General features: G+C 38.9%; 1 protein-coding gene across 3 annotated transcripts in view; it reads right to left on the minus strand.

The window, feature by feature from the left end:
• The window catches only part of PHF6 (PHD finger protein 6), a 47,342-nt gene that overhangs the window by 10,950 nt on the left and 9,068 nt on the right, over nucleotides 1–27,324 (minus strand). For 2 of the 3 annotated variants that reach the window (XM_081793253.1, XM_081793252.1), the window contains exons 4-8: nucleotides 17,580–17,713; nucleotides 17,269–17,312; nucleotides 4,170–4,339; nucleotides 3,850–3,993; nucleotides 2,386–2,490 (exon numbers count right to left, since the gene is read on the minus strand). In XM_081793253.1, the coding sequence (XP_081649379.1) occupies nucleotides 2,386–2,490; nucleotides 3,850–3,993; nucleotides 4,170–4,339; nucleotides 17,269–17,312; nucleotides 17,580–17,713 (597 nt within the window). The remainder of the gene's footprint in view (nucleotides 1–2,385; nucleotides 2,491–3,849; nucleotides 3,994–4,169; nucleotides 4,340–17,268; nucleotides 17,313–17,579; nucleotides 17,714–27,324) is intronic. The other variant, XM_081793254.1, reaches the window with a different exon arrangement.

The raw sequence follows: 27,324 nt of genomic DNA on the forward strand, positions 1-27,324 counted from the left end.
TAGATTAAATCACGCTGCAATTTAAACCACACTCTGATAGACTTTCTGATATTAAGTCACTCCCTGATGTTTCCATTATTTACCTATACTAACCTTCCAAGGTCTGACATCTAAACATAAACAAGATATTCCTGAATACTGCCAAGCACACCAAAAAATGATACTCTAGATTTTAGTGGTTGGCTTCTCCTCCTCACGGGACTAGGTCCTTGGCTATTATGACTAAAGAATGAGAAGACAGGAAAGCGATTCCCCACGGAGGGACTGCTACCAAGTAGGTAAAAGGGCAGAGGGAGTCTAATGGGGCTGAAATCTTTTCAAGACATCACAAGTTGCCCTAGATCTGCCTTGCCTCAAGAATGTTCTGAGATTAAAAGGGTGATTGTTGACAAAAGAGTTTCATAGTCAAGTAAGTTGGAGGAATGCAACAGATTGCTTGATTGCAGAACTTCTCACAGCCTTTCGGCAAGAAGGAGGGTATAGGAAATAGCTCCCGAAGTATTGAACTCCAGATGCCCTTTTATCTTTGGAGGGGTTGGGGAGCATCTCGATGGACTAATTTCCTTTGGAGCACACTTGGGAAAATGTTAGGTTAGTGAGTACACCAACATTTCACTGTGCAGAGGTAAACAAATAAGTTGACCAGAACGGAACTGTTATCCTGGTCACCTGTTTATAGCTGTACAACAACACTGCTCGGTGTGATACGTGGAAGAGATTTTTCCCTTACATATTTTTGTAGTATTATACATTCTGATTCCAAGGAGTTTTGCTTATAAAAGACTAATCAAAGTATCAATAAACTGAACTGGATTTAAACAGAATAGCTCACATCAACAATCTTCACACCTTCAAAGCTGCAGTTGCACAAAGAAAGGGTCATTTCTAATGGATTCAGATAAAGCTCAGCAAAGCCTGAAACCACTGGATGAAAGGCTGAAGGCGGACTCACGACGGAGGGGCACGGATTACACTCGCCACCCGAATCCAAGGACCAGACATTAGGACTAGTCTGATATTATAAAATGTGGATGATACAGTCCCACCTGTGAAGTATTCTTACCCCCAAAAATCTTGATACCGAACCTAATCAAGCCTTTACATCTAACCTCCACTTTAAAGACAATCTGGCGAGCAGAGGGACAAGTTAAATGGCATCACAAATAAGCAAACCACAAATAAAACATATGGGGTATTCTACAGGACAGTTAATTCATTTTCTTCAACAGGCCAATGGCACACGACAAAACAGAAAAAGAAACAACTAAGACAAGGGGCGGGGAAGTGCCCTAGGTTACGTATAGAGAACAGTCAAATGCAATGAATGTGTCATCTTCCTTTGGATTCTGATTCACACAACTCGACGTTAAAAAGATAGTTTCGAGACAACTGGGGAAATACAAATACGAACTGGGTATTAAATGACACTGAGAACTCATTGTTAATCTATAAGGGGTAATGACACTGTGGTTAGCTAAGAGAATGTCCGACTTTTAAGAGATACATACTGAAATATGTAGAGGTGAAATGATATGAAGTCTCATCTCTGCTTTAAAACACTTCAAGCAACAAGAATAAAAGGCATAGATGAAACGAGTGCCGCAAATTCTTGATAACTGATGAGTCAAGGTGATGGACAGATGTGTGTTACTAGTGTTTCTAATTTTGATAGGTTCGAAAATTTTCACAATTAAAAAATGCTTAAAGTCATCTCTAGAGACAGTTGCTGTCTTAAAGAAAAGATTTTGCATTCCATTGACATTTTATGATATTCACCAACTGTAAAGGAGTAAGTGATCAATAAAGATGCCAATATTTCTTAAAGCTATTTATTAGTAATTCAGTGTGTTTAAGAACAGGAGACTTAGGCACATTTTATAAAGAAAACTTTAAAGCTATGATAAACATTTTAAGAGACATAACTGCTTATGTGAACTTTAACTAAACAGAAGGCTCTGAAAAAAATCTTTTCCTTTCATTAAAAAAAAAAAAAAGAATGAATAACAACACAGGGAAGTTCCCAATGCTCTATTAGGGTTATGGAGTTGTTCTGTAAGCAAGCTTAAATAATATAACATTTTAAACTTAACTAGGTGTGTCACATTCACATCTTCATTTATTTTATTAAAAGACCCTCAGATACCCTGAAATATAAATCTCAGTGTAATTCTCTGAAGTAATGAAGTTACATAGAAAGAGGAATAAGTTTCAGTAACATCGGCGTCCTTTATTATATTACAAATAAGTCCAATAGATACTTGCTTTAACATATGAACTACTTTATATTAAGTTTTTTGATGACTGGATAAATTTGAGATGTGTTCTAAGTTTAAAGGAGAGAGTCAGAAGAGTAACGTTGCATAGCATAAATATAAAACCACAGACCATTCTTTTTCCTCGCTTAATCTCCTGAAGTACAGTTTTAATATCAAAATCTCCAAATTCTGCCCTTGATGTCGTTGTGAGCTGGACTGTGCCAGAAGAAAACAGCTAGAAAAGAAAAATGCAGGAACATTTAACGTTCAGAATTCTTGTGAGAAAAAGATTAAACAACGTAATAACAAATGTGTAATGTTACTTCAATATCCTGAGAGAGAGGACTTTTCCATAGTAATCAAGTACTGACTCAAATACTTTTAGTACATTCATCTGTCGGACTAAAATATAACCCAAAATAAGGACAATGAAATGAAACTAATGCTGCCAGCGTGAAGTCAAGATTAGATACTTTATTCCACAATGCAGATTTCCACAATGTTACCCTGTCATGTCAATTGTTTTATTACGTTTCCACAAAGTTTTTTGGCTTTGTGTTCTTCAGTGGGCTTCAGGCACAGCACGAAGCTCAACCGAGGGCTTGAGGTCACAACCCTGAGATCAAGAGTTGGATGCTTAGCCAACTGAGCCACCCAGTACCCTGTTTCCACAAAGTCTTCAAAAATAGTTTAAACTGGCAAATTTCAACCATAGATGTAGATCAAAATTACCTGGGGAATTTTTTTTTTTTAACTAGACATGTTTGGGATATACTGTAGGCTTCAGTATTTTGGAAAAAGCTCCCAAGGTAAATCTGATACACCTCTCTGGTCAAGAACCTCTGATATAAATAATCTAATTTTTAAAATGTTTATTTTAATTCTTTATTTTGACAGAGAGAGAGAACAAGCAAGCAGGGGAAGGGCAGAGAGAGGGAGAGAGAGAATCCCAAGCAGGCTCCACACTGTCAGCACAGAGCCCGAAATGGGGCTTGAACTCACAAACCTCGAGATCACGACCTGAGCCGAAATCAAGAGTCAGACGCTTAACCGACTGAGCCACCCGGGCATCCCAATAATTTTTAAAACCTAATCATAAGTGGGATGAATAATACAGTCAAACTCAAAAATGTTTATGTACACTGTATGTGCGACCTGGATCTAAGGATGCAAAGATATAGTTCTTCTCTTCAAAGAATTAAGAGTCTGTTATTAAGGGAGAGAGGCTGACAAATGAGTAAGTGCAATACAATGTGTGAAGCACAACACCACGGATATTTCCAAGGTTGTGGTGGACACCGGACACCCCCCTCACGACAGGTTTATAAGCCGGAATTTGTACAGTTACGACATAGTTAACTACCAATTATCCAGAAGATGGTAACTATAATTAGGACCACCTGAAATCCTACTAAGTCATAAAGGCTGTATTTTTAAAACCCTAAAGTGAATGAAGATTTGGGACTACAGGATATACTATTCATAATTCAAAACCACTAACGCTGGAGAGAAAAGCGCCATATTTGATTACTAGCTAAATGCCTTTCAAAAAAAAAACTTGGGTTCAAAAGCACATAAAAAGAACCACGCTTACCATGCACTTATAATGTGCAGCTGCCTTCTTGGCGTTAAATATATGCAGTTTTCCTCTGGCTTCATTTTCTTCCTCCCCTACATGACAAAATCCACATTTAGGCCTGGTGTCACTAGGGCTGCTTCTATGTGGAGACCTATCTCTCTGCAAATGTAAAAGGAAAAAAAAAAACACTTAAAAAAAAAGATCCATCAAAATATGCCATCAGTACCCTCAAGCTTAGTTAACATTTCAAATGATGAGCTTTACCTATAAACACAGTTTAAATGAAATATTCATGGTGCAACAAAAAGTAAAAAATCTCACATTTTCCTACTTACATAGGAACTACTTTCCATTTCATCTGTTCCATGGGAGGATGTAGACCTGGTATCTTCCGACAGCCCTTTAAAATTGGTTTTTCGTGGCCTTCCTTTGCGACTTTTCTTTTTACTTTTAGGTGATGAGGGCTCCAGTTCATGTTCATTAAAACTTTCTTCTAAATCAGCTGCTTAAAAATGAACAAAAAGCTTTACGTGGACCAATCTTAAAATGGGCATCAGTTCATGGGTCCTTAGAATACACATTTCTCCTTAGAATGAAATCCCCTCCAGAAATGAGGAGAAACGGTGTGTGGAATGCTCAATATAGGAACCTTAATGTTTCATATAAATGCAACCAAAATCAAATACCAAAAAAAAAAACAGTTTTAGGGGCACCTGGGTGGCTCAGTCGATTAAGCGTCCGACTCTTGGTCTCAGCTCACATCATGATCTCATGGTTCATGAGTTCAAGCCCCACATCAGGCTCCACATTGACAGTGCAAAGCCTGCATGAGATTCTCATCTCCTTCTCTCTCTGCCCCTCCCCTGTTTGCTCTTTCTTTCTCTCTCTCAAAAAATTAAATAAACTTAAAAAAAAAACAGAAGACTTCAAAAGTTTTATTATAATCCTTGTAATAATGATTTCTTTTGGATTTATAATTCTATAAAAATGAGTTTTGTGATCTTGACTGTGCACACAAGCCAGTAAACATTTTCAAACTCTAATTAAAGTCCATTTTTAGAATTAGCTCTTGTATTATTGTTTTTACCATAGCTTTCAAAGAGTTTTACCAAACACTGTGAGTGAAATCAGAACACTTACCTAAGAAAATAATCTTACTATAACTTGGAAAACTACATGAAAATAAAGTAGGTGTATCTGTGCTGTCCAATATAGCAGCCATGAGCAACAAACAGGTGGTTTTTCACAATTTTAGTCGCTTGTAATTAAACACAATTAAAACTTCAGTTTCTCATTCACACTGACCACATTTCAAGGGCTTATAAGTCGCAGATGGTGAGCTGCATCTATACTGGCCATCGCAGATACAGAACGTTTCCACCATCACAAAAAAGTTCTATCAGGCATCACTCTTCTAGGATAGCTCCTTAAACTATCATGAAAATCAGGGGCGCCTGGGTGGCGCAGTCGGTTAAGCGTCCGACTTCAGCCAGGTCACGATCTCGCGGTCCGTGAGTTCGAGCCCCGCGTCGGGCTCTGGGCTGATGGCTCGGAGCCTGGAGCCTGTTTCCGATTCTGTGTCTCCCTCTCTCTCTGCCCCTCCCCCGTTCATGCTCTGTCTCTCTCTGTCCCAAAAATAAATAAAAAACGTTGAAAAAAAAATTTTTTTAAAAAAAACTATCATGAAAATCAAATGGGTCATATTCCACAAGGAAGTCATCTATAAATGAACAACAGATCGAGTACTTAAACAAATATTAAGTATGCAAGGAATTTCTAACACAAATGGTAACAAAGCTATGTTGCAAGTGAGGTATATACTTTAATGGATTAAATAACATTTATGTAGAAGTTTTAGAACTGCATTTCCCAGCAATTTGAAAAGAATTTCTATGATTAATGGAACGGTGTTTCATCCAGTTACTCACTACAAACACTTCCTTTATTGAGGGCCTACTGTACATGAGACAAAGTATTTAGTGTTAAAAAGGTATAAAAACCAAATGTTCACTTCTCTTAGGGTCAAACTAAAGACAGTTTTAGGCACAGTTCTAAGGCCTTTGTTTTTTCTTTTAACATTAAGTTTTCAATTCCAGGGATTAATTTCTCAATGAGAAAGCATATCAACTTCTATTCATAGATATCAATGTTTCCCAATAAATACTTAAAATTTTTTTATTGTTTTAGAAATAAAAGCATAATCATTATGACAAGAAAAGGGTAATTCAATTAGTATATTTGAATATATAAATTCAAGGAACTGAAGGCATTAGATTGTTTGCAAAACAGTTCATAAAAATTTATATCAATGCAACTTCACATAACTACAGTAGGATATGAGGGAGGAAAAAGGGGGGAAAAGTAAAAGTTTTACCAGCAACAAGGTAAATTCATATGAATAACTTCCTGTGAAGACCGAGAAGTCAAAGATATCTTCTGATCTTAACATTATAGCAAATTTCATATCAAAACACATCACCTACTTTAAACATTGAAACTGACAATTTTTAAGACACAGAATTTCATTAAAGCTGTTAGAATTACTTGCACTTGCCCCAAATTAAAAATTCTTTAAAAAATGAAAAATCATAAGCAAATCTGTCCATCATTCTGGTACATGTTATACAATACATATGATATACAGAATATTCTGTTACTTACAATGAAAACAAATAATCATTAACACTATAAGATTACATTATTAAACACCTTTAAAGAAATTACTTAACTAATTCCATTATCAGGCCAACATGACTAGTTTTCTACATGGCTTTTTTTTTTTTTTTTGCACTAAATATGGAACCACTTGGTGTAAAATTTTAGGGGACTTTAACAGCAATGGTAAAAATCATAAAAGACTGACAGTTTTAACTATACTAAATTTTCAGATTTATACAGCAAAAAAAAGTGATAAAATAAAAAAGTAAACAAATTAGAAGAAACTCTGTTGTAATTGTGAAAAAGGATTAGTATCCTTATGATATAAGCTCATAAGAGATTAAGGCCCCAACTGAAAAATGGACCAAGCAAATGACCAAGTAATTCAGAGTATAAGTAGTTAAACACACTTATAGAAAATACGACTTTTCTACAATCCAAGTGTAAATTAAGTGATATATCATTTTCAGGTATCATGATAGCAGAGTTTAGTTATAAAAAGCTAGAATAACTGAACACAAGATGTGTTAGAAATAAACATCAAAAAGAAGCCTCACAAAAATATTGAGCTTCTGGAGGAAGAGGGTCAACTTTGGAATGTCAGCTCTCACTAACTTAATTTAATGCAACTCTGATAAAATGGTTGATTCCACGGTTTTCTGGAAGAGTAAATTTATGATATACAACAAGATTTTTTTAAAAAAGACATCAAAATATACAGTAAAGAGACAGCAGTTAAAATACTGGCACAGGAAGAGACTTTTACCAGCAGAAGAGAAAGCAAGGTTGAAAATAGACCCATAAGCATATGGGAATTCCGAGTATAATGGTAGCATTTCAAATTGAGTGGGGAAAAGACATGATGGCATAATTGCTTATCCATTTTTTTAAAACTGAGATTCCTTTCCTCATACCATATAAAAAAAATCTAATCATAAAGTAACAAACTATAAATGTAATAGAAGAAAATGGAGGAGAGTAGCTTTTATAATGTTGGGTCAAACACCTAAGAAGTCATAAAGGGAAAGACTGAGATCTGACTAAAAATTAGAAACCTTTGCATGGCACATGCACCATAATCCAAGTTAGAAGACAAATGATAAACTGGGAAATCATTTGCATTTAGTGACGGAGAATTAATACTTCCATTACAGAAATCACTCGCTACAAATCAATTTCAAAAGGACAAACCTCAAGAGAAAAATGCACAAAGGATAGCTGGCAATTCACAGAAAAAAGATACATGACTAAAAAAAAAAAAAAAAAAAAAGAACAGAAGCCCAATCTTCCTAGAGATGAGAGAAATGGAAATTTAATGTGATAATCAGATTTGCAAAAATTAAAAACTGGTAATGTCCCAGCACAGAGGCAGAAAACTGGACACCCTCATACACTGTTGGTGGGACCATAAACTGGGTACATGAGACAGTACTTTCCCCAATGTTAAAAGCAAACCAAATTTTAAAACTTTACACTACGGAATCACTTGCATAAGTATACAAGCATATACGTACAAGGAAGATAAATACAGTTTTATCCATGAAACAAATAGATGTAAATGATTTTTGATAGAGAAATCCTTAAATAAACTATGGTTCTATTTATTCTATGGGATATAACGGAACAGTTAAAAAGAAAGAGGTCAAATGGGGCACTTGGGTGGCTCAGTCGGTTAAGTGTCCGACTCTTGATTTCAGCTCAGGTCATGGTCTCACGGCTCATGAGTTCAAGCCCCGCGTCAGGCTCTGCACTGACGTTATAGAGCCTGCTTGGGATATTCTCTCTCATTCTCTCTCTCTCTCTCTCTCTCTCTCTCTCTCTCTCTCTCCTCCCTCCCTCCTTCCTTGCCTCCTCACTTGTGCTCTCTCAAAATAAATAAATAAACATAAAAAAAATCAATGGGAAAAAAGACAAATAAAATGCTTCAGTGGATGAAAATAAAAAGAATGATGTCAATCTGTAAACAACAGTGAAGGAGGTCTGTGATAAATCACAGAATAAAAAAAGCAAGTAGCATAATAGTATCTATATATACTATGATGCCACTGTATTTAATAAGTGTGCATATACACTAAATATTTGTATGTAGGTAAACAAGGCTCTGGGAAGATATACATCAAACTGTTATTACTAGTTACTCCTAGAGAATGTAACCTTTTTGCGGCCTTTTTGAACTGCTTTAATGCAACAGTATTATTGTACTATTTTATTTCATTTTATTTTTTTATATAATTTATTGTCAAATTGGTCTCCATACAACACCCAGTGCTCATCCCAGCAGGTGCCCTCCTCAATGCCCATCACCCATTATTGTACTATTTTAATTTTTAAGCAATGGATAATATACTACTTTTGTAATTAAAAGAACGTCTCACATCCAATGTGGTGAAAGAGGGGTAAACTCATCCACCCCTGATGGGAATATAATCTAGCAAAATCTTTCCAGAATGTAACATGGCAACATGTGTCAGGAACCTCAAAAAGACTGAACCCTTTGACCCGGTGATCATACTTTGTGGAATTTACCCAAAAAGATAACTGAAAATGCACATGAAAAAAATGAGTATGAGGCTAGTCACGGCACCTTCGTTTAAATTTTTCATGGCTACATGGTTACAGTAGGGTTTTCTTCCCCAATTCAAAACTGTGAAGATGTTTTAACATTTTAACATAAAAAGTGTTTTTTTCTCTGGGGCGCCTGGGTGGCGCAGTCGGTTAAGCGTCCGACTTCAGCCAGGTCACGATCTCGCGGTCCGTGAGTTCGAGCCCCGCGTCAGGCTCTGGGCTGATGGCTCGGAGCCTGGAGCCTGTTTCTGATTCTGTGTCTCCCTCTCTCTCTGCCCCTCCCCCGTTCATGCTCTGTCTCTCTCTGTCCCAAAAATAAATAAATAAATTTAAAAAAACGTTGAAAAAGAAAAAAAAGTGTTTTTTTCTCCTTCAATGATAATTATAAAAGAACTCTGCATCAAAGAAGTAAAAATCTTCCTTCCCACCTTTTAATTCTGCCTGCGCGGCGCTCCCAGCTGGCACCTGCCCTAGCTTTCCTGCTTCCCTTCCTTCTTCCTCCCTCCTTCCCTCTCTCAAGTAACCACCATTAAGGGCTTTTCTTCTCAACCTCAAGGGTTGAGAGCCTGGTTTTGAACCCTGGAACTGCCATAGACTGTGTGTCCCTGTGTGTCTTCTTACCTGAGACCTACCCCCCAGGGTCCATGAATGAACTAAATGAATTAGTGTAAAGTTACTTAATTTAGAACAGCGCCTGGCACCTAAGACCCTCTCAATAAATGTCAGCTGTTACTTCCTCTGCGCATGCAAACGTGGTTTTTAAAAGGATACACAAACAAATGGCATTCTGAGCACACTATTCTGCATCTTGCCCTTTTCTACTTAATTTATAAATTGGAAACACGCCAAATCTCAGAGCTAACATCTGACTTTTGGAGTTCTGACTATGCCAGATGGGCCATGCGATTTATACGCACGATCTCACTTGAGCCTCACGACCACCACACGAGCTTGTATCTGTCAGCATCCCCATCCCTCATTTTACAGATAAGGAAAAGTTCAGAAAGGTTAAATAAGTTTAGCCAAGGTCACCAAGCTAAGAAGTGGCAGAGCTGGGACCAACCTATGCTAGTGAGAAACCATATGCTTTTAAAGTGGCAATACCCACTGTCATGGAAATACACAATGTCAAGTGCTCCTGGAAGTCAGAAAAAGGACAGTTTCACGTTTGCTCATGTCTGCAGAGAAATGCTCTGAAAGGAAACTTAAGAAACTGACAGTAGTGGCTGCTTTCAGCGAAGGAATCTGGAAACAGACATAAGGGTGGGAGGAAAGCTCACGAACAACGTACACTCATCGGTACTGCCGATTTCTGTACAACGTTCACACACCTAATCAAACAAATGAATGCGATAAGAAAACAAAACCTTACCTTCGTACTCACAGCTCTTATTTCTACAAATCCAGGCTGATAAGGTGACAAAGTGCCACCAAGCATTCCCAACCCTTATGAGCACCGCCCCCTGGATGTCTATGTCACCTTAGAAAGGCCAGGTCCTTCTGTCACCCTTCTGATTGCCACTATGAGGCACAGGAGTGACCACCTTACCAGCACGCCAACTCTCCTCCTCCTAGTATTGGAAAGCCCTATCTGTTCCGTTACCAATTCTCTTCTTTCTAATCACTATTTTTCTCATCTTCCACCTTCCTGGGTTAAGCTCCATTTCCTTTCCTCCCCAAAGTCTCACATCAGTTAACAGTATGAAGTAGAAAGGACCCCTGGACAGAAAGTTTCAAAACTGCCACCTACTAGGTCTTAAAACTTGGTAAAGCTAGTTAACACTCACAAGGCAAAGTCTCCTGGCGTATCAAATGGAACTGAGGAGAACACCTTCCTGAAAAGGAAGCCTTAAGAAAACGTGAAAAATGCTTTGTAAACTAGAAAATTCTATTCACTTGTTAGTTATTCCTCTTGTCATACCTTGTGTAGATGGTAAGCTCTCTGTCAAGGGGCTTTTTTTATTGGGGAATTGGCAATTCTCCCACGTGCCCACACCGAGGAGGCACTCAATAAATGTGTGTTAGGATTATTTTTACGACAGAAGCAAAATGACAAGCATTAAGGTTGCAGTGAGCGTCACTGCCTCTGCTGGGCGCCTGGAGTGCTGCAACGAAAGGAAGATTGGACGCCCTTCGCCCCGCCTCCTCCAACGGAAGCGCGACGTGCGTTGGCCTTGCACGCTCCATGTCACACACAAACCTGCTTTCTTTTTCGGTAAAGGTATCAGATAAATGATTTATTTTATGCATATTTATATGTGTATGCACATATAAACAACACAACCTGCCTCAAAAATAGTCTTTTTTTTCTAAAATATGTATTTATTTTTGAGAGAGCACAAGCGGGAGAGGGGCACAGAGACGGGGACAGAGGATCCAAAGCGGGCTCTGCACTGACAGGCCGATGGCAGCGAGCCTGATGTGGGGCTCGAACCCACAAACCGCGAGACCACGACCCGAGCTGAAGTCTGACGCTCAACCGAATGAGCCACCTAGGTGCCCCCAAAATACTAATTCTTAAGCAAGTGTGCTAAAATGAAATGTGGCTGGGATTCAGTTCAAAATAATCCAGGTGGAGGAAGCAGGTGAGGGGTGCAGATGAAACAAGACTGGCCAGGAGCTGAGGATTGTTAACCCAGGTGATGGGGCTTTTTTTCAAACATATTTTCATGTATGTTCGGTACTTCCTGTAGTCAGTTTGAAAAGTGTGCTAAATGAAAGATGAACGTAAACAGTGCCTAGCGCAGTACTTTTTGCACATGGGTAGTCAACAAATCTGCTGAATCTAAGAAAAAATAAGGAGTCAGTTCTAGCAAAGGGCACAACGTGAACACGTTACTCAAATTTCCCAAGTTAAATCACAAACACAATTTAAGTTCTATTATCTTCCGAGGAAGACCACATGAATGTAGTATTTAGTGAGCACTGAACTATGTGCCCGGAATGTTGCTGAGACCCTTACAGACATTATTCCATTTGATCCTTACAATAATTCCATGAGGGAGAGATTTTGTTTAATTTTTTTTAATGTTTATTTGTTTTTAAGAGAAAGAGACAGCACACAAGCAGGGGAGGGGCAGAGAGAGAGGGAGACCCAGAATCCGAAGCAGGCTCCAGGCTCTGAGCCGGCAGCACAGAGCCCGACGCGGGGCTCGCACTCACAAGCCACGAGATCGTGACCTGAGCCGAAGTCGGCCAGTCAACCGACTGAGCCACCCTCGCCCCTAGGTGGGGTTTTATTTTAATTCCCGTTTTACAAATGCAGCATCCAAGGTTCCAGAGATACTAAACGGCTTGCCCAAGACCATGTACGAGTAAGTAGCAGAGCTAAGATTCAAATACGGATCTGATTTCAGAGCCCATGTTCAACCAGTGCACAAAACTGCCTTTCCAGTACTTCATAAATCTATTCGATGCCACAAAACTTAAAAGGGTTTCGAGGACACTGATGTCACATAAAAATCTCCCCATCTTCCACTTAACAAAAGTAACGAAGACCGAAGGTGTAACACATTGTAGAGAAACAAAGGGAATGAGAATACTAAGGTAATATTAAAGCAGAATGCACACAGAGGACAGCACACTTTCAACACACCTCTAATAGAACTATAGTGACTTTAGTTCTTGAAACACAAATGGAGTTGTATGATTTGATAAGCAATCTCTAATATAAAGTTTCCAGAAAGTCTGTTAGGGGACCCACCAGGTCCCTGAATAAAATCAAGAGTAGGTCTTCCAAGGTTAGGCACAAAAGATTCCTTTATATACTGTCTTTTACAGTCACCGTAATTGTGGCACTTCTCACTAAGCTATTTTTAAGAAATTTCAGACTTATAAAAAATCCCGTTCTATTAACTCATCATGCTCTACTAACACCCGGTGCAAGACAAGCCACAGGACACAGAAAGGTCACACCCAAATAAGGGATACATTCAAAACCATGCTCTGTTTCAAGACAAAGAAAAGACATTACAAACATTTCTTGAGCACCCATACCATGCAAAACATTCTATACTGGGTAGCTTAACAAAAATAATAAGCCACAAGTTTGGCTACTTACAATTTCAAGAACCTAAACTGAGCTGAGGTTATGTTTGTAATCACGATTTACAATCTACACATTCTTGCCGCAAATAGCTAACACTCAGCATCTACTCTAAATACTGTTCTCTATCTCATCACAGATTACTTTGCTCCATATACATTATTAAACAGAAAAGCCTTAACCTCTTAATGAAAATGATTTTAAAAGAACCACAAGACATAATCACAGTTCCTTGTAGGTACTCAACTGTTTACCGATGACAACCTATCATGTTAAGGTACGTCTATAATACAGAAGCTAGCATCAGCTACAAACTAGACCTATCTGTTATTGCCAATGTTGGGTATTTAAAAAATACTGCTTTAAAAAAAAAGGTGAAGAATATATCTATTATCTAAACACATGGGCCAAAGGATGGGGCACGTAAGTTGCGGGATTTAATTCTAGGCTTTTCCTGTCCATTTTTAATGTATAAATTCCTATTAAGAGTAAGGGCAGGGGTGCCTGGGTGGCTCAGTTGGTTAAACGTCTGACTTTGGCTCATGATCTCGCAGTTCATGGGTTTGAGCCCCGAGTCAGGCTCTGTGCCGACAGCTCGGAGTCTGGAGCCTGCTTCGGATTCTGTGTCTCCTTCTCTCTCTCTCTCTCTCTCTCTCTCTCTCTCTGCTCTTCCCCAACTCATGCTCTGTCTCTCTCAAAAATAAACATTAAAAAAAAAGAGTAGAAGGGCACTATACCATTTTAAGTGCTCAACGACCACATGTGGCTGGTGGCTATCATAATAGACGGTGCAAATATAGAACACTTCATTGTCACAATAAGTCCTACTAGACAGCCTTGCTGAACCATTTGTTCTATAGCCACTTGTAAAAAGCCCTGCACCTGAGGTCCACGTCATCCAGCTAAAACCACTGCTTCTCAAACTTTCATGTGCAAACAAGTCACCTGGGATCTAGTTAAAGTGGCGATTCTTATTTAGTAGGTCAGGGGTGGGGCTCGAGATTAGGCGTTTCTAACCAACTCCCAGATGATGCCAATTTTGCTGGTACACTGATTATGCTACTTTCCTCCCCTCCTTGTTGCTAACAATTACCAGCTCCCAATCATTCCACCCCATGCATCAGATTCTCCTTAGCACATAGCTTACTGCACTTTCCTCTTTCCAGCCCCTGCTGCATCCTGGGTGATTTCAAAGGCCCATGGGACAATCCAAGCAAGTTCCCTGACCTTCAGTGATGTCCTCCATCAACTACCCAATCCCTATAATCACACCCGGACACCTTTATAATCACCTAAGAAGGGTTCTAACCTCTGAACTCACTATAAATCACACATACTTTGGGACCACAAAATGACCGCTTTCCCAAGCACTTTCCTTCTCACTTAATCTTCAATCACGCCCCTCCCATCTATTACTTCCTTCCTGTTTCTTATTTTCCTGCCTTCACTTCCCTATCTAACTTAGATTTCTAACTAGCCACTTTCTCTGTGCTACACACAGGATCCTGAATTGCCGGAAGTCACACAAACTGAGGGTATCACTACATAAATGGTTAGCAACCTTAACTGAACCCTTTACCTGGTCTGGAGCCCTTACATTTCTCCAAACTTCCTTTCCCATCTTCACAACTATTCCTGCAAGCTTTCTCCTCTCTCCTTCAACTTCCAGCCCTCCTGCCTCCCCTACGTTGTCCCTCACAGAGCAAACAGACGAGAGAGGAACTACCTATCTTCTTCCTTCTCTATTACAATGGAAGTGTCCTCCCATCACAGGGCAATTCTGGTTGTGCACTGAGTCTCCCTCCTTCCTGGAGCTTCAATCTCCTTTTGCCTAACAGATCTTTCTCATAAGCATGTATTTATCAACTAATCCACCCCCCACCCCCACCCCCCACCCCACCCCCACCGCCTCCAAAAAAAAAAAAAAAAAAAAGGCCACTAAGTGAAAGAAGCCAAACTGAAAAGGCTACATACTATGTGATTCCAACTATATGACATTCTGGAAAAGGCAAAACTATGGAGACGGTAAAGAGATTTTTGAATTTAATATTTCAAAACAGTTCATATTAGATCAAACTAACACGAACAGACTGAATTATGGCGTATTTATCATTTTAAGTATTAGCAAACTAGGTTATTGAGCCACCGATGGCAAATAATCAAGACACTGCCACAGGTAATCAATTCCTCTTTGCTATACAAACTACTGCGGTATAATTCTCAAAGACAGTCCCTGAAATACAATCCTATAAACCCCAATCATAAATTACAATCATAAAGTAGAACATATGTTTCCCATTAGAACAATGAAGTAGTTGGAAGTTCTGTTTCTGACAAAGCACTCAATGTCAAATACAAGCTAGATAAAAGTGACAAATTGTAAAATTATATTTCAAGTTCTACAATATGAGTATATACACACTACGTATATATCAATAATACAAGGGGCCCCAAAGTGCTACAAAAATATACAACGAACCCCAAATTCAAGACAATTGTATTACAAATTTGAATAATTTAGGAATTTAGGAATCCTTCCAGTTACATGAAAAAAGTCATCTTGAAAAGCAGTAATTTAGATCTTTCTCAATAAATTTCTCAAAGCAAAAAGGTGGCCAAAATTTACTTTACAGTCTGCAGTGACTTTTCTCTACCACTAGATGGTACTATCGGCTTCAGAAATCTACCGAATAAAAGGGGAGCTGCCTACATTAATCACTGTTGCCACCCTCAAGTATTCTGCCCCAGGGTGTTCATATACTCATCTTCATCAGATCCCAGCTCTTAATCCTTGGTTTACCATAAATATATGGTCACTACAATTTTAAAGAGAATCCAGGGCACCTGGGTGGCTCAGTCGGTTAAGCATCCGACTGTGGCTCAGGTCGTGATCTTGCAGCCTGTGAGTTTGAGCCCCGCGTCAGGCTCTGTGCTGGCAGCTCAGAGCCTGGAGCCTGCGTCAGATTCCGTGTCTCCCTCTCTTTCTGCCCCTCCCCCACTCTCTCCTGTCTCTCTCTCTCTCTCTCTCTCAAAAATAAACAATAAAAATTTTAAAAAACACACTGTTAAAATCTGAAGCAATGAAAGGTGGGAAAGTTTCCTCTTAACCTTTGAACAAAAGGTTTTTGAACTGAATTCTAGAACTAAATGAGGAAAAAACCAAGGAAAACATAAAGGTTTTTTTCAGTTGTACTTGATCACCTCCGAAATGTTCTGTTGTTAACAGCTATGGAATCTGTTTACCTTAAAGACAAGTTTTTGCTGAAGATTATATAACCAGCACTATCCTAAAGTAATGGAACCAATCTGGAGTCCCAAAGGGTAGGATACAGCCAAGATCTAAGATATCAAAAAGGGCCACAAACTTTAATATGCTAACACTGATAACTAGGTAAGTCTTTATAAAAGAAACCACTTCCTAAATCAACAGGCTGAAACCATTCTACTGCTAAGCAACGCATTCTCGGAGGCTAACAAAAACTAAAGATCTCTAATCTAAATAGAAGGACAGAACAATCTCAGATTAAATCTAAGCCTTTTTATATTGCTAGTGACAGTATCAAAACCATCTGTTTGTAAAGGTACGAAATAAGAATTCAATTTAAGAACTTTTCCATACCTTTTAAAGACCAGGTACAACTTGGCTAACTATATATAAACATCCCTGACCTTGTTTTATCTAAATTTAAGGAGAAATAAACTATAATTTCAAAAGTTAATATATTTTAAAGTTAATTACTTCTTATGCACATGTCTGTATTTTTAAAACAGTACTACAACATGAAAATCTAACAGAAAGCCTGGTGATCACAAAATGTAGTACCAGTGTCCTTCGTTCACACTTTGCGTATCTGACAGTAGCACAGATCCCAATTATGACCTTTGCAATCTACTACCACTTTCATGATCACAGAAATCCCAAACCCCCACCGTCATGTGTTTCCTAAAGATAAATACATTCTCAATGTACTCCTTACAAGAACTAAATTTAGGGGTGAAATTTTCCTTAAAACTTCAGATCATTTCCACTATGTATATTAGTTTGTCCTAACACTTTTCTTAATTCTTTGAAATGTATTCAATACTGAGATACATCTTATGGCAAAAGTCCATACAGAATTCACTCAAATTTCTTCCTGATACTGAAAAGGGGCTGAATGACTTACCTTCAGAGTTATGTGCGGTTTTCTTGTGTTTTCGGCAATACACCCTACAAAAAAATGAAGACATCAAAAATTATGAAGTAAACAAACGAAATTCGTTTTTCAAATTAAGAAAATGAGCAGTACACTTCACCCCATTCATAAGCTGGATTCCACAAATCTTATTAAAAGTCCTATGCCATTTCTCTAACCATTAAATTCCTTACCAAAAACACCCTTTACAATGATGATGAAATGCTTTGAAACGGGAAAAACTTTTACAAAAGCCTAAAGTAGGACTGTGAAAAAAACACTTAAAGAAGTTAAATAATTACATGTAAATTCCTTGTGAAGGTTTCTCTCGTATTTGAGCTTTATCATGCAATGCACAGTGGTAGTGGTACGTCCTGTGACAGGTTTTCACATCACAACCAATTGTGGCTCCAGGACAATGGCACAAAGAACACATCTACAGCAAAACAATAAAATAATTATTACTAGCGTGCGATTCTCCTAAGGCCGTGAAGTCAGGTTAGAGGCATATCAATCTCTGTCAAGGAAAACAAACTGGTTATTGAAGTTTTGTAACTAATAATGCCATTTTTCTTGTGTTCTCGCCTAGAAATAATTTGAATAAAATTCTACCAGGGGTATTTTCCCCCATGTTAAACATTGACAAAATTAATGGAATATTATTAATGTCTATTGTTTCACCGTGGCCAAGAGAAAACTTGAAATGTTGCATAGCAGGAATGTAAGCTGTATACAACTTAGCCCTTTCCACAATCCAGATTTTCCTGGAAATGAGTAACTGCAGAAAATGTCTCCTACCAGAAACAATTTGTCCTTCACATCTCCACTTAATGAGAATCTCTGGGGAGAAGAACCTCACATACTATTGGGGAACTTGGTAAAATCAATTTCAAGTGAGGGAAGAAGGATAAAAGAATTAAAGTAGATTTTTAAATATCTCAAGCTCTAAAAATAATTTGTGATGTTGATTCTGAAAACATGCTCATCTATTTTAATTTAATCTGTTACTTACCTCCTGCATTATGAATCCAGGCAAATAGATAAAAGAACATATTCTTAAACAGATTTTAATGTATTTACTTTCTAACTTTATTGGATAATTCCTACTGTTGAACTAGCTCGTGCTCTCAATTTAGGAAAAAGCTCTTTTTTAAAAAAGTACATAAGAATCGGGGCACCGAGGTGGCTCAGTTGGTTGAGCGACAGACTTCAGCTCAGGTCATGATCTCACGGTTTGCGAGTTCAGGCCCCGTGTCGGGCTCTGTGCTGCCAGCTGAGAGCCCGGAGCCTGCTTCGGATTCTGCGGTTCCCTCTCTCTCTCTCTGCCCCTCCCCCACTCATGCTCAGTTTCTCTCTGTCTCAGAAATAAACATTAAAAAAGAATTTTTTTTAAAGTACATAACAATGATTGCTAGTGGTTTTGATTAACGTATCACAGTATACCGGACTGAGTGGACTTTCAATGAGGCTATCTCCGAAGCTACAAATGCCATGCCAAAACAAATTCACTAGAAGGTAAATCTTAAAAACTGCTGCTTTCTAGATACCTCATTTGGAACTGTTCTCACTCCTCTATTGATTTTAACATAAAGAACACTTAGCATCCTAACTTTGGGATCACTTGGCCCCTAAGCATTTTTGGTATACGGGGAGGCTAATATAAATTCCAATAAAATTCCTTACACTTCTTTAAGCAAGTCAGAGCGTCAACCTCTCAATCAAGCTATCATTTAAGAAATACTCCTACTAAGTCAGAAGTAGAAACGTTCTCAAGGCAGGTACACCCCAGAAAGCAGGAGGGCCAGTGCCCATTACTAATACTAGAGAAATACTCCATTTCCTTAAATACAGAAACTTCAGAGTATTACTGTTAAAAAGAAATACTGTGCCAAGTTATCAAGCAGGAAAAAGCTGTTAAATACTTTGGGGTGGCTTATAAATTCTTGAGGAAGTGCAGCATTTGTAGTGCAGCTTAATTGTGAAGTTTTATTATTTTAGCAAATTGTATCTTTCATCAAAAAACACAATTAGAGAAATTTTGGAAAAGACAAGGGCACAAAGGAAATTTAAAAATCACTCATGCTTACCAAGTAGAGATGCCCCGATGGTGCGTTACAGTGTTTGCATGGCAGTATTTCTCTACATAATTCCACACGTACTACTTTACAACCAGTTTTTCTTAACAAGTCAAACATACCCCATCTCATTAGAACTCTACTGCAAGTAGTTCATCTTGAAATTTCATCAAAAATGGGTTTACAGGCACATTTTGAAAAACATTATTGAATTCAATTAGCAAGTAAAAGTGAAAGGAGGGGAGGTGTCGTTAAAAATGCTGTACTTGGCTCAACACTGGCAAAAATAGTGAGATGGGTGTGCTCATATCCTGCTAGAAATCACTATACTCTGGACAGCAGCTTGCCTTATTTATCAAAGAGCTTTTAAAAAGTTCTTATTTCCTGATCCACTAATTTTACTTCTATTACTCTAGTCTTAAAAAAAATGAGATTCAGGGGCACCTGGGTGGCTCAGTCACTTGAGCGTCTGACTTCAGCTCAGGTCATGATCTCGCAGTCTGTGAGTTCGAGCCCCACATCAGGCTCTGTGCTGACCGCTCGGAGCCTAGAGCCTGCTTCAGATTCTGTGTCACTGGGTGGATGGTTTTGTTTATACTTTCCCATATTTTCTGATTTTTCTACAATGGACAAAAATACTTTCATACACAAAAAATTATTTTAGGGGCACCTGGGTGGCTCAGTTGGTTGGACACCTGACTCTTGATTTTGGCTCAGGTCATGATCCCAGGGTCATGGGATTGAGGCCCGCCTCAGATTCCACACTGAGCATGGAGCCTGCTTAAGATCTTGTCCCTCTCTCTCACTCTCTCAAAATAAAGAGATAAAATGGGGCGCATGGGTGGCTCAGTCGGTTAAGCATCTGACTCTTGGTTTTGGCTCAGGTCATGATTTCGTGGTTCGTGGGTTCGAGCACAACGTTGGGCTCCGCAGCTGGCAGTGCACAGCCTGCTTGGGATTCTCTCTCTCCCTGTCTCTGCCCCTCCCCTACTCACACTGCCTCTGTCTCTCTCAAAATAAACAAACAAACTTAAAAATAAATACAGGCGCCTGCGTGACTCAGTCAGTTAAGCATCCAACTTCGGCTCAGGTCATGATCTCACGATTCGTGAGTTCAAGCCCCAGATCAGGTTCTGTGCTGATAGCTCGAAGCCTGGGGCCTGCTTCAGACTCTGTGTCTCCCTCTCTTTCTGCCTCTTCCCCATTTGTGCTCTCTCTCTCTAAAATAAACATTAAAAAAAAAAAAATTAAACTAAAAAATCAACAGTATTGGGAATACTCCAGCAAATGCTTTTAATATCCATCTCTCAGTTTATTGAGAATAAGAAGGAAACCAAATGTCCAAAATATATCAAAATTTGTCTTAACTTGTTCTCAATTTAAATCCACCCAAAGTATAACCAGTTAACTACAGCAATTTAGGACAGATAAAATTTTTAAGTGAGGAAATGCTTATTCTCACTTTTGTTATTTCCTCTCAAGGAAGAAAAAAGATATACCAATAAAAATGGTTTCAAAGAGTGGAAAATTCTTTTCAAGGTTAGGAGTAGGAATTTTTCTCAATTAGAATTTACTGGATCTATTTTAAGCAGCATTCATATAAAAGCAGAAATACCCGCTTGTATATGAAGTTTTGGCAAGGTGCTAACAAAATAGCAAAAATTATCCATAAGACTAAATATAAAATTCAAATGTGTTTGTGTACCTATGAGCACAAAACAGAAACGTAACTGTTACCTTGAAGTGTAGCAGACTACTACACCCCAGCCCCTAAATAATCCTTTCTGCCCTGAACTCCTATGGGACTTAAGATATAGCATTCATTTTGGCTCTTACCATTTGACTTCTTTGTCTGGCTAGTTATATTTATAAATGTATAGATTTTATCCATCAATTGTTTCTAGACTGAGTTTTTGGGAAGATAAACACTGCTTTACAAAGTAGTGTTCGATAAATGTATTGACTTTAAGCTTACTCTGTTACTGAAGATTTTAATATCTTCTGGTGTATTTTTTTTCTCACTCATGGTTCTAATACCTGCAGATTTAACATAATAATCTTCAAGCATGCCTAAAAATTTAAACAGTCTGATCTCGAATTTGGAGAGGTAAAATTGAGGAGAACATTGTAGTTGAAGGGGCACAGAATGAACAGAGGCAAGAATATTTGGGAGGAAAAGATTCACCCTGTTAGATACAAGGTGGAGAATCAAAAAGAGATAAAAAGACAAAATGAAAGAAGATGGGAAACTAGATAGATGGCTGGTACACTTTCCTTAAGAAAAGCTATGCAAAAGAAGACAAAAGATGATGACCTCTCTGGAAAAAGTGGAGTAATAGGAAAATGGGACCCCAACACAGCTGGCACCAGTTGGCCAGACCCGGGTAATGTTATCCTGTATTCCTCTTGACATAAAACATTTGCCCTCAAACTTGTCAGTCCCTCCTGGGCTCTTAGCAGAATGCCTGTCAGCTGCCATTGAACATCAAGTTTGTACTACCTGTGACTCTTTCCAACGTGGGAAAATGAAAGAGAATCTGACAGGAACATGGTCAACTGTGGACCCCTTCCCCCTGCAAAAATGTCTGTCTGTCCCACGTATCAAATATTCAGTTGAGGGCTCATTTTCGGCCCCCAAAGAAGTATAAATGTTAACTGTCACCTTATCCTGTTCATACCCTGATTTCAAGTTCTTTATGTAGAGGTGAAAATTTGGTAAGAATCATTTTTCTTTTACTTCTACTCCCCTCTTCAGTTTGCTCCCTAGTACACCTAGTACGCCTCAAAACTCAAACACCTCTTCTGACATGGGGAGACTGGAAAAAAAAGGCCCTATCCTATTACAGATATTTGCACATCATCTTTACAGTGTGGTTAGAAGCTACACTAGCTCCTAAATTTTTAAAATACAAGTTATGCATATTTAGAATGCATGGCATGATATTTTAATATTAGTGGTTACTACAGTTGAGCTGATTAGCATAGCCACGTATTCATATGCTTACCATTTTCATGTCTTCATACGCTTACCATTTTGTGTGTGTGTGTGCATGTGTGTGTGGTGAAAGCACCCGAAATCTACTCTCAAACAAATTTCCAGTATACGACGTAGCATTAACTCTAGTCATCGTGCCGTACACCAGGCTTCTAGACTTCTTCACCCTCCCAATTGCAACTTCTTACTCGTTAACCAACACCTCCCCACCGTCCTGCCTGTGGTAACCACTCTTCTACTATCAGTGAAGCTCTACTATGTTAAGGTTAAGCTGTACCCCACAAGCTTAGTCTCAACGAGCTGACCTAGACTAAAGAGGAACTAAATCACACGAGTGCCGATAAAGGGAACCGAAAGGGCTATGACTTAGCTAAAGTCCTGCGGGAGCCAGAAGCTGGGATGTACCTGCTCCTCAGTCAATTAAACCAGGCAAGCGCTGAAATTCAGTTTGTAAAAGGAAGAAATCCTAAGGAATAAAAGGCGAAATACTGCTTTCTCGGGAGCTATGGGCGAAGCTCAGGGAAAACTCAACGAAGACCACAGAGAGACACAAAGTAAAACTAAAATAAGACTGCCAACTTCTAGGACAGGCAGAAAGGAAAGCTGGAATCTGATGGCTAGACAGAGCCATATGGAACCAAGTGACAAAGGGCTCACTTGCTAAGACTTCGCTTTGCCCAGTTTAACTGCTGTGTATCTACCAGTATCTATCACCGACCACCACCGTAGAGATATAAATCCTCACAGCCAAGTAGTTAACTACTCTCAAGACACCTGCTCTAAGAAAAGGGCTACAAAGGTATGAGAATGCAAAAGAGGTTCCAAAACGAGGCCATATTCTTGAGTCTGCAGGCAAGGGAAACATAAAAAGCACTGGAGTTGGGGACAGGGTACCAGGGATATCTGCACAAGAGACAGGAGACAAAAATAAAGTGAGGGCAGTTCACCTTACACTGGTGTCTGGTTTTTTGTGTTGTTTTTAATAACGGATAACACTGCCTTCAATAAAAATGAATGCGGGACAAGGCAGTTAGGGTAAGTTTTCAGAGCTGCCTAAAACATGCTCCTAAACTCCAGGTTCACGGCTTTATTTACAGTAATACCTTACATATCCAACACTGTTAGAAAACAAGAGTGACCTCTGACTCATCTGTTTAAATGACAGCTATCCAATTTACCTGTTAAAAATTCCTAAGAAGAATACCACTGTGTGGTCGGGTGAAACATGAACACATAACTGTATCTGGTTTATACTACAGCTACAGTTAAAAAAAAAAAAAAAAACAAAAAACAGTTCAGCATTTTGAAGAGGGTCTCACAAAAACACAAAGTTAACAATAGAATATTATTAATAATCAACTTTATGTAATAATTAGGTCTAAATGGAAAGCTGGAAAGCAAAAAAGAAATCTGAAAACCATCAAAGTTATTAAAAAAGGACAAAACTGATAGGTTAGGACCTTAAAATTCCAAGTGCTTCTAAAAAACAGAGCCATTGAAAAGTACTTGTTTTCATTAGAGTAACAGACTAAATCTAAGCAGTTACTGAATAAATGAGTTCAGAAAGCTTTTTGAAATTGGAGGGCCATGAACTAATTAAGCCTATCAAGTTCTTACTTAACCTGGTCTCCTGACCTTGATCTGAATATCACAAACTCCAACTCTATCAGACTTTGTGAGTCATCACTGATGAGGAATATAAATTCTCACTGTAGCTTTTGAAGGTTGTTTTTTTTTTTTTTCATCTGAAACATTCAGATAGTTTTTCTGAGCTCAGCTCTGTAGTTCAGGCTGAGGGTACTTTAAACTGCCGTGTTGCCCACTATATATACTCACTCAGTGGGAAATGTCAAACACATATCCGTACTCAAGTGAGTACCAACACATCCCCCAAAACCAAACATAGATTATTTTACATTACTGGTTTGGGTGCTCCTCCATTAGCACAAATAGATAAGAGGTAGTTACGTAATGACATAAATTTACATTATTCTCAATTGCAAAGAAGTAGTATGTGAAGGCAAAAGAAAAAAATAATTTATTCAGTAATAGTCAAAGAGCTGATTTTCTCCAGCAGTGGACTTGAAGTTTCTCTTTTACCTTACATTCTTTCTCCTTAATCATCTCCAAAGTAAAGCAAAATCCATTTCAATACAAATGACAGGTAAAATACCTACACACATTAATCTGCATGCCATCACCTGAGCTTTTTAAAAAAGTACACATTAGGGGCGCCTGGGTGGCACAGTCGGTTAAGCGTCCGACTTCAGCCAGGTCACGATCTCACGGTCCGTGAGTTCGAGCCCCGCGTCAGGCTCTGGGCTGATGGCTCAGAGCCTGGAGCCTGTTTCCGATTCTGTGTCTCCCTCTCTCTCTGTCCCTCCCCCGTTCATGCTCTGTCTCTCTCTGTCCCAAAAAATTAAAAAAAAAAAAAAAAAATAGAATTTAAAAAAAAAAAAAAAAAAAAAAATAGAATTTAAAAAAGTACACATTAAGATGAATATACTCGTGATGCACGTACACTCAGTTACACAGATGACCACGAGGCCAGTGACTCAGGAAGAATTTACCTGTTTTTCCACAAAAATACCCTAAGGCAGGGGTCCTGCAAGCCTGACCCAGCCCACCAGCCATTTTAGTAAATAAAGTTTTATTGGAACATAGACATGCTCATTTCTTTGTGTGTTGTCTGTGACTACCATGGAGACAATAAGGCTGGCAAATCCTTAAATATTTATTACCTGGTCCTATAATCAAAGTTGGTCAACCCATCTTCTAAGGCACTGGTCCACAGCCAGGAGTGTTCATCCAAAATCATCTAGGAATCTTTTTCAAAAGATACATGCCTGTAATGCCCTGCCCACTCCTCTTCTGATGTAAAAGTTGGCTAAGGACCACTGCTCTAAGGATTTCGTAGCACCACTAATCACCTGGCATCTTCTGCTTCTTTGTATGCAGCAAGCAAGCAAGCAGCAGTAGCATTCTGTGCTCTGTGGGCACCCCATTTTGCCCTTACCAAATGCTAAACGAGCCACTGACTCTAAATAGCACTGCCATTTAATACTTACCTAATACTTTTGACCACTTCCTCCTCCTTGAAACTCTTCCCCCTTTGACTTCTACAGCATCACTTTCCCAGTGGAACACATTTCAAATGTCGCTCTCTGTGAAGCCTTCTGACTTCTCAAATAGAATTCATGATGGTCCCGTATCCCACCTCTCTTGTGGCATTCTTTACATACTCCTAAGGCTAAACTAGACGCATTCATGGTTGTACCCAAAGTGTCTAAGCATCCTGCTTTGGTACAAAGTAGGCACTAAATTAAGTAACTGATAAATGGACAGACAGATGAATTCTAGACTCCAGACGGAGGACTTGACAAATACAATGCCTAAGGAAACAACAAAAATAACACCATACCAGGCCAGGGAATGTTGAAGAAACACGAAAACCCTCCGGTGTGATGCATACGTAGCGCTCTACCATCCTGAACAAGTAACCAACCTGAGTCTTCCCTTTAGATTTCGCTCCTTCCTTTTCCAACTGCTAGAGCTGCAAACAACACTAAAATTTTGATTAACCAAAAAAGAGGAATTTTATGCTACACCATTACCTCCCTAGCCAATTTATACTTAGCCATTAAGGTTTCACACTATTATCCAATTGAAGCTCTTCTCTCCTTCCAATTCAACAATGAATGAGTGCCCATTTATTAAAATGCCATTGAGCACAAATGAGACATCAAGTACCCTGCTAAGTGCCTTCCATGCACTGTCCCCACTGAATCCTGCGCTAGGCAAAGAGAATCGTCTCTACCCTCCCAGAGTTCACGATATAGCAGGGAAGAAACTTGCACAGGTGTAACAATTACAGTGCACAGCATGTTAAACTCAGTGGCAGAGGTAAGGTTGAGCTGAACTCAAAAACAGAACTGACAGCTAGGATAATGTCAGTGCCTGCACAACATTGGGGACAAACAGGATGTATGGGAAACCAAGAGGAGAGAGAAGGAGATCAAGAGTGGGAAAGGTGGATTATGACTTCTGAGGGGCAGGCTGAGGCCTCTGGGTATTATTTCATACACAGTAAGGCACCAGTAAAGGTTCGGAGGCAGGGAAGCAGAGATCAAGTGATTACCAGCAGTTATGTTGGAAGGATGGGAAGAGGAAGACTGGATGCAGGGGAGCATTAAGAAAGAAAAGGAAGCAGAGACATCCCAGAAGGAGAGTCAATGTGACAGATGTGGAAGAAGGAAGACTTGAAGGTAAAGGATTTAGAAAGAGAATCAAGGTTCAGTGCAGGGAGATGATGAATAATGCTTTAGACAGGATGCATTTTAAGATGCCCTTGCAGAACATCTATGTATAGCAGACAAAAATGCTGCCGTTATTAGGTTTCATTCTCCATAGTGACCACTGTATATCCCTTTTCTCCTGAAAAATCCTGCTTTCCCCATCCCCATCCCCTTACTATCCAAGTTGAAATTCCTGTCTAAGGTTTAAAGACCCAGCAACTATCCCACCTTACTCAACTGAACCATTACTGCCGGTCTCAATGACCTGTTCTGGTAGTTAACCTCTTTCCTGGACTCATCCCCCCGTTCCCTCTTTTAAACCTTACCATCTCTAGGCAGCAATCTTACTTACCTGAATAGGCAAGGCTCCTCCCACACACAATAAAAAGATGTATAAATTGTCATATATGCAGATTCATGGCATGCCCGATATCTAGATCATAAACTCAAAATCAGATACCCCATTTCTCTAGGGCGCCAAACATTCCACTGGTACTGAGGAAATAACAAAGTAAAGACCACCTAAAATTGGTCTTTTCATTTTCAGAGGCCACAAAAGATATCTTGAGGGTAACAGAATCAGAATATTCTCACCTAGTATGTATGTAAGATTTTTGTCCCCCAAACTAACAATGCTATGAAGAGAATATATTAACAGGAGTTAGATTATGTCCTAAATTCA

This window comes from Panthera onca, chromosome X (assembly GCF_046562875.1).
Source record: "Panthera onca isolate mPanOnc1 chromosome X, mPanOnc1 haplotype 2, whole genome shotgun sequence".
In the NCBI taxonomy this organism is placed as follows: Eukaryota; Metazoa; Chordata; class Mammalia; order Carnivora; family Felidae; genus Panthera; species Panthera onca.